This window comes from Temnothorax americanus, unplaced genomic scaffold (genome assembly GCF_048541705.1).
Source record: "Temnothorax americanus isolate GAGA-0224 unplaced genomic scaffold, ASM4854170v1 Scaffold19, whole genome shotgun sequence".
In the NCBI taxonomy this organism is placed as follows: Eukaryota; Metazoa; Arthropoda; class Insecta; order Hymenoptera; family Formicidae; genus Temnothorax; species Temnothorax americanus.
Window position 1 is genome coordinate 2,626,512 of NW_027509329.1, and position 8,527 is coordinate 2,635,038.

At 31.7% G+C, this 8,527-nt stretch overlaps 1 protein-coding gene across 1 annotated transcript; it reads left to right on the plus strand.

Annotated features, from left to right (window-relative positions):
* The first annotated feature begins 116 nt into the window (after positions 1-116).
* On the plus strand, positions 117-3,898 carry LOC143896634 (peptidoglycan-recognition protein SD-like). The gene is made up of 4 exons (XM_077404584.1): positions 117-457; positions 745-797; positions 1,766-1,957; positions 2,437-3,898. The coding sequence occupies exons 2-4, from the start codon at positions 773-775 to the stop codon at positions 2,958-2,960; spliced, it is 741 nt and encodes a 246-aa protein (XP_077260710.1). The 5' UTR covers positions 117-457; positions 745-772; the 3' UTR covers positions 2,961-3,898.
* Positions 3,899-8,527: the final 4,629 nt, after the last annotated feature.

Sequence of the window (8,527 nt, forward strand, 5' to 3'; positions counted from 1 at the left end):
TACGGTGTCTTCGCTTTAATACGCAGCGTGATCCACAGCAGTGACGTAGATTGGGTGCGACATGGTGACCGCAGTGTCATCCACTTATCAGCACAGAAATCCCAGACGTTATCATTCAAATTAAATAGGGGAATACTTATTATGCGAAAGGCAATTTCCTTCTGCTGTACCAGTTTCTAGTTTCCGCTTTTCTGTTCTTTTCTTCGTTTTGCTTCTCGCAAGCGAGAAAAAAAACGAGCGCTTTCCACGATTCCACCGTTAAGGCGCGTTTTCCTTCGGCAGTCGCGTGCCGCCATTGTTGAACAGTATCTGTCTAACTGACAGTGTCATAAAATCAACGAAGATAACCGGTAGTGACTTGATCCGAGTCCGTTCTTGTTCGGATTGTACTTCGTTCCCGGGACGCTGCATCCTCTATAGCAGCGTAGTGTTAACGACGTGTCGAAAAACTATTAAGGTAAGATCGAAATAAAGTTTTTCTTTCCGCGAAGAGTTTTCCACGATAACGGTACCATTTCATTATAGATTGATTGTAAATTTAGTGTTGGTAAAGTATATATAATTGCCGCCAGCACAAACGATGATTTGTACGATAATCCCCAAGTATGAGTCAGTCAATCCTTAATTTAACGAACCGCGGCGGTTGCGCCGATTTGGGATACCGATCGAGCTCGCTCGTTGTCTTCCATTTTTTAAATAAAATGTGAAAAATACGTAGTTTTAAGATGAACTTCGTTTTTGCAGTTGATGTTGTAATTTGTCAAGATAAGGCATGACAAACTACTCTGTTCCAAGATGTAAGTAATTTTATCTGAGCAAAAGTTACTCTTTTCGCCATTCTTTTATCACACTCGTTTTATTATTATTAGATAAATGCAAATTTTATTGTTTACAAACTCTGACCTAAATCGGAACATGAATGTTTTTGAAAGAACGGCCAATGTGTAGTGAATATTATTAACTTCTTTGACTTATGGTCTTGTCACAACTATTCCAGAATATAGTTCTAGCATCGTTAATATTCTAGATTGAAAATTGTTACACTTTAGTCGCTCCACAAGAATTCAAGCTAAAAGAGCTATTTTTATTTTTCAATATACATATACGTGTTATACTATTTTGGCATAGATTAGCGAGACATATATGCCGCAAATTGTTTACTCGATTGTGAATAGAATAACTGAAAAGTGATATTAAATGAGAATTATAACGCTTTTCGCGAGGGACTTTATAATAATGATAATATTCCTCTTTCGTACACACCCTATTTTCGACGTAATAATCGTGCATGAATTTCAAACGATATTATTAATTCATTAACTGCTTTGGATAAAAATACTTGTGCGACGATATTGCCGGTTTTGGACGAGTTAACTCGTTTGTTAAGGAAACTCAGAAGTCAAGTCATAAGCATTGTAATGTTGTCCTTTGTGTTGTTCCATACTTTCGGATTTATCACACAAAAAAACAATTCAAATAAATTAGTATTTTTTTTCATACACATTTTTTCCTTTTTTACTTCTCCTCTTACCTTAAATATTAATATAAAAAAGAATTAGTTGATGTTGATTAAACAATCTTGATTTTTAGATATATTTGTAGTTAAAGTATGAAGATTTGCTTGACAAACTTGCGGCCCAAGTTAATTTTAAAGCGTTTGACGAGCGATATCGTCGCGCAAGTATTCTGGTCCAAAGCAGTTAATGAGTTAAGTAAGTAGTTTGTAAACGAATCGTCCTAATACAGCAATTTATAATTATTCTAGTGACGTCACGACTGCAATGGCTCTGGATGTGGAAACGTGTGGCTTTGTCGTGCGTTCTAATTTTAATACTTCTAGCTATTGTAGTGCCCACAACTGTACATTTCACTCATCATCCGGACGTACCGCCAGCACCGCCCGGGCCCGCACCAACTATATCGGTCCCATCGGAAATTCCAGACTCATCGACCGAGGGTAATTGTTCATCTGGAAAATGTATCGTTTTGCAAGCGCGACACGAGGCAAATGTTTTATCTTATCGCAATTGCAAACTTAAATTCTGTATCTTGCACTCTATATTTGTATTTATTCTATTTATTCGTCTGCTTAAAAGCATGTCTTTTCTATTTTCCATGAGTCATCTATATTATGTATATATAAGCATTCAAATTACATTAATTTAAAAGGCCCAAAACCCATGGTCAGAACATCTTGATGATTAATTGATTAAATCAATGGTCATATTGTCATGACAATTAAAAATGGTAGTCAGTATAGGATCGATTACAAAGTCTTTACAGTAATGTTCTAGAATTTAATACTGAAATTAACGTATGCATCCGATTAAAATTGCAACATTCGGTATTAAATTAAAGAGCATTTAATTAAATTGTCTGCATGGTATATCTTGAACTTTTTGTACGATATGTATTTTATTTTCATATGACTTGCAGATGATAACGGGACAGAGTCTCGCATTGTCGAGAGGGACGAATGGGGTGCACGGCCACCTTTGAAACCCCTAAGAAAAATGAACCTGCCAGTACCACATGTAATTATTTGTCACACCGCGTCAAATTTCTGTACCACGCAATCAAAGTGTGCAAACGAATTGAGAATTATGCAGGATTATCAGATGAAAACTGGTTATGCGGATATCGCCTACAATTTCCTCGTCGGAGGCGACGGCCTCGCATATGTTGGCAGAAACTGGAATTACATCGGTGGCCATTCAGGAAACTATAACGGCATAAGTATCGGTATTGCGTTCATCGGTAATTTCACTTCAGTTGTACCGCCAAAAACGCAATTAAATGCCGCGAAAGAGCTCATAGAGCTCGGCGTCAGAGCCGGAAAAATTGCGCCTGACTATAAACTGTTAGGTGCGCGACAAGTTGTGAATAATAAGAGTCCTGGAGATGCCTTATATAATGTAATTAAAAAGTGGCCCCATTGGTCATCTCAGCCTAGACCTTAAAGGTTCCTGCTAGCTCAAAAAAGCCCAATTTTTCAAAAAATAATTGAGTGAATTTTAAAGAATTGTATATGAAGTAGAGGTAGAATTTCCAGGGGAGTGCCATAAAATGTATAATTTTTCGGGAAGTAATTGACCAAATCTTAAATAATTATATATAAAATAGGAGTAGAAAGAACTAAAGAATGTATGACAAAATTAGAAAAATTGTTAATAATAAAAGAGTTTCCGATTTCTGTTTAAAAAAAGTGTACGTGATTGTTCCAATTTCCGCAAACTTTGAGATACCAAGCTGAATTTTTTTTATGGATTATTTTTTGTTACCGATTTTTTTAAGAAACCAGTTTGGAAATTGTTCAACAAGAAATAATAAGTATTAATTAACCGATTTTCTTAAAACCAGTGCCAAATTTTTTTTTAATTTTTGGAAAATAAGTTTAAATTTTCATTAATGGATAATTGTTTATTAATGGATCGATTTTCCTAAAATCGGTGCCAAAATTTTTCTAATTTTTTGTTGATGATTTTGATGAAATTAGTACCAAAATATTACTAATTTTATGGAAATGGCTACTATGAGGTTGAAAATTGGGTTTTATGGGGTTCTATTGGTGCTCCTAATTAATGAGTAAGTTTTGATACCACTTTAATTAAAGCAACAGCTTTTTTTCTCAGTGTATGGAAACTTGGTGTTTTTTATTCCTCCGCGGATCCGTGAATGCGCAAACGCGGTCGCGCGTGTGAGTGCGCGGAAGTTTAGCTCGAGCATATAATAACAATATATCATTAGTCCTCCGATGATATATATATAATCGCAATTTACATATACATATTTAAATATTATGAAACACACAAATAATATTTCTATTGTATCAAATTATATATACCATTGATATTATTGCATGTAATTAAAATTAAAATAAAAAATTGCAAATTATTATTATATAAAATATAAAAAAAGTAAATTTAAATTGTATAGAAATATGTATAAGAGTATATTAAAATGCGACCCCGGGCACGCCAAGTTTTTATGCTTTGTTTTGATTTTACATCCGTTTTATATGATCTAGAATTTGTCTAAAATCACAAAAGTCACAGAAAAATAAAATAAAAATTTATTAATAAAACATATGTAGTATTTTAAAAAATGTTATTTGTTGAAATTTAAATTTGTCTTACGTCGAGATTTTGAGATCTCAGGATTGATACCAATCTTTTTCAGCCTAGTCGCAACCGACAGCTTGTATTGACGTTATACGCAAAAAATGAATATTTGGTAAAGTTATTTGGTAGCGCCGCGCCGCGGTCATATGCCCCTGAATGTAGGCAACAACGCGGTTAGTCAAATTACAAGCCATTTTTTTACGTACTTGGCGTCACGATGCTACTGCGTCGCTTGATAAATAATATGTACCTTTTTTTCCAGATTGGTGTAAATATATATTTTTTAAATTAAATGCATTGTACGTAAAAATATTCACGCATAATTTCAAAACAAATTAAAAGAAAGTGTAAACAAAAAATCTAATAAATAGTCTAATGATATTCCTAAATTTTCGTGTCATGTAATTTCATAATTAGAATGTATTGCTAGAGTAAAACCTTTTATACAGTTATTAAAAGTGTAAATTATGACGTGATATTAAATTTCTTAATAACATTTGGTGTCTTTTGCTATTTATTGCACCTTATAAATGAATAATCTGTCGGTGACTATACATATATATGTATCAAGCATATAAGAAAATATATAATGATTTTGAAGAAGATAACTAGTATCAAATTGGAGTGTATACAAAACGCTACTGCAATAAAATAATTTATTAAAAATATATTTCGTGCAATTATTGCTTCATATATTAATAGTGTTGTAGTTAGCGATATTCTTTTTTGCTCTATTCATGTATTAAAATATCATTATTATTTATTTTTTTTTAAATAGTTAATTAGTCAAACACAGAAATGTGTTTCTGGAAAATTTATTTTGTACGCTCATGATTTTTTAATATGTAATCTCCATAATAAATTATTGTTTTTATCTTCAAGTACAAATAATAGGTGTACAAATAAGTCTCCGCCGTTTTACAATAGATGGCCCCACCAGGAGGTTGAAATTGTCAGATGTAAAGTGTTATATCGTAAGGTTGGACATCTGGCAACACCATAAACTTGACATAGTATCAGACTGTATCGGCATCACATAATTCTTTTCGTGCGAAAATGTCGAATTTTGAGCCGAATAAGCGTCATTTGCGGGAAAGTTTGATTTATTTCTTTAATTTGAAGAAATCTGCAGCTGAGGCGCATCGATTGCTTGTAGAAGCATATGATGAGGCGTGAGTGGTTTCAAAAGTTTAAGAACGGTGATTTTGACGTCGAGGACAAAGAACGTAGCGGAAGGCCGAAAGTGTACGAAGACACGGAATTGGAAGCATTATTGGAGGAAGATTCGTGCCAAACGCAAAAAGAACTTGCACTTACAATACATTAGGAGTGACTCAACAAGCAATTTCACATCGTTCTTTCACAATAAATGCCCAATTTTTGATAAAAAACGGCGGAAACTTATTTGTACTCCTTATATTATTTCTTAATAATTAAGTAATAAAAATAATATACAAAAAAATCTGATTTAAAGATAATAGAAATAAAACTTTATTTTACATTTGATAAAAAAAAAGAACACAATTCTTATCCTAATCTTAAGCATGGAATACTCTTATTAATCATATAATTACAAATCAGTATTGATATTAATGTCAAAGATAAAACTGACACATTAATATTTTAAATTAAATAAAGTTAATTCTCTCGTTACAAGCTAAACAATAAGCTAATTTTGCTAAGCCAAGGACGAGCTTAATAAACTTAAGTTTTAAATATTAATTTATTTAATAATAAAAAATAAGAGATTAAAGTAGTCGTCTCGTCAAGGCATGTATTAGATAAAGTTTTCGATTTCGGATTTTATATCAAATTATATGATCAGCTTTGCAGTCGATTTTTTCTGTGGCTCCTTACCGACTATTTACACTAGAAAATCGATCTCAAAAATCACAAATTTTGCATTAATTTATACAGACGGCCAGAAAAAGAAGGCTCTATCACGGTTTCAATCACATATTTTCGCATTTTTCGATTAGATGAAGTGAAAAAAAACATTGCTTTTTGTACATTAGATTTCGAAGAATCCGATGCAACCATAAAATATATAGTTTACCGGAGATTTCGCTGCTAATTTTTTAGTTTATTTTAGTGAAAATGCGGTAATCGAGCAGACATTTTTTGGTCGAGGTGAGGTAGGGAAGACTTGGCAACGCCGCTGGCTAATCATTGTAGTTGCAGGTTTCGTCTTTCTTAGCCGAATTGGATAGTGATTGACACCCCTGTCATGCGTTTTGAAACCCTTTCTTAGTATATATAATAATTGTCAAAATTCAATCGAAAAGGAGATGTAACCTCACTTGTAACCTTCGACGACTCGCATGATCAGCTGATCAAAACGGAGAGTCAAATGAAAAAAATCACATAATTTAGAAAAAATAACATACTTTGTCACGTATGAAATTTTACACCATACGTCATAAAATTATTTTTCCCTTAGCAAAAATTGCCTGAAATATATTTCTGAACGTAAAAACCTACAAACAGTCACATGATTAGCACGTAGCGAGACGCCTACCTTAAACATTGTACATAACCGAACGTTTCGACTCATTGTCAGTCTTTATCAGTGAATCAGTGAAGAATTATTTAGTAATAAATATTTAATAATAAATACTGAAATATGTTAAGTGATACTATTGAGAATTGATATCGGAACTTAGACGGTAATTAAATAAAATAATCAAGAGTAAAATAATCAAGATTGATGATAATACTCTTTTTTTACAATTATCAACTATTATTAATTTATTTTCAGTTTTATCTTCTTTATAGTCTTCGGTAAATGAAAAAATTAATATAACTACATTAACTACATTCGAGATCTATATTCTGGGAAACACGACTTTATCGCTATGTTCCAATTATTTTCGTGATTAAGATTCTCAGAAGCTATCGTAGGAGGTAAATCTCGATTGCATTTGCATACCCATGTATACATATGTAATAATCTTTAACAAAGTATATTAGTAAACAATGCACGAATATGCTTTTAGCCATAAATACATATGTGTGTAAAATACATATACGATATCAAAGTGTAAATAAGTTTCAATCGCTCAAAAGCTTTCAAACCAAAATCACCATATAAATCTTGCATTCCGCATATAAAAAACTATCTTATAAGCAAATAGAACAAATATATCATTTATTTGTCTTGAAAATATTTTTCCCATTTCAAGAATCAATTTTTCCGAAAACAAAAAAAAACTTAATCAACGTTTCTGATTTATTTTCTGATTATATAATATTTTTCGTTACATATATATATATAGCTTTACATAAGTATAATTATATCATTAATTACAAATTAATACAACAATCTGCTAATTTAAACTCGACGCTGATATCATTACGATATTGAAGTTTCTATCTATAAATGCGATAGCATAAAAGAAAGCATTTTGATTGAGAAATTATCATCTTACATATGTATTCGCGCATTTATCACATGTACATATATCTTTATTAGTATTGCGAAAACATTGTCATCAAAATTTTAATCACATGTTTTCATTTACAGTCGATTTAATATAATTATGTCGAATATTTGTTGAATACTATGAATGTCGAACATTATTATATATATATACATATCAAATATAATATTTTATATTTATATTTAAATAATACTATTTTATTAAATAAAATATATCCAAGTAAAACACATATTGACATCTTGGCATGTTAAATTCATTTCAATTCATATAATGTCATTGTATTCAAAAGAATCTGGCATATTATCATGCTTCATGCTACTAAATTTTTTTAAAGATATAAAAAATTGTCTCTTAAAACATTGTCTATTTAAATTTGATTTTAACCCTTCGCGTGTAACGTCGGGTCACTCGTGCCCTGGAGAAAGTGACTGTCCCCTGTGACTGTCCCTTGTTTATATAAATATATTGTTTAAACAAATGAAAAAATCGGCAATATAGCGATTGATCTTTAAAGTAGGATAGTTAATAAGGTAACATAAATTTTTTTCAGATTTTTTTAGAACACTTGAAGCATTTTTTAGGCGTCGGACACGACGTGACCCAACGTTACCCGTTACGGGTGCCGAAAAAGACGTTACACGCGAAGGGTTAAGATATAATTATACAAATATACACATAACTGCATGATTATAAGTTTGTAGAAAGTTCTTCTCTACAAAACTTTTAGCTCCGTCTTAAATACACAGCCTCTTAATTCAAGGCAAATAATCATGATAAAATTAGCGCGAAGCACTAATCTATATCGTCTCTAATTGCAAAACATTATACAATAAGAATAATATAGATGTTTCATGTACGCTACTGGTGTTAGAAATCTCCTGTCATATTAGAAATAAAGATACAAGTCCATTCGGCTCCACAGAAAAGACTAAGAATCGTGTAAAGCGATGTTATCGCATATACATG

What these genes read in the sequence shown, in the direction of transcription:
- LOC143896634 (XM_077404584.1), top strand. Translation starts at nt 773, where the DNA reads ATGACAAACTACTCTGTTCCAAGAT. An exon ending in AAACTACTCTGTTCCAAGAT is followed by an intron (nt 798 to 1,765) that starts GTAAGTAATTTT and finishes TAATTATTCTAG; the next exon opens with TGACGTCACGACTGCAATGG. An exon ending in TCCAGACTCATCGACCGAGG is followed by an intron (nt 1,958 to 2,436) that starts GTAATTGTTCAT and finishes TATGACTTGCAG; the next exon opens with ATGATAACGGGACAGAGTCT.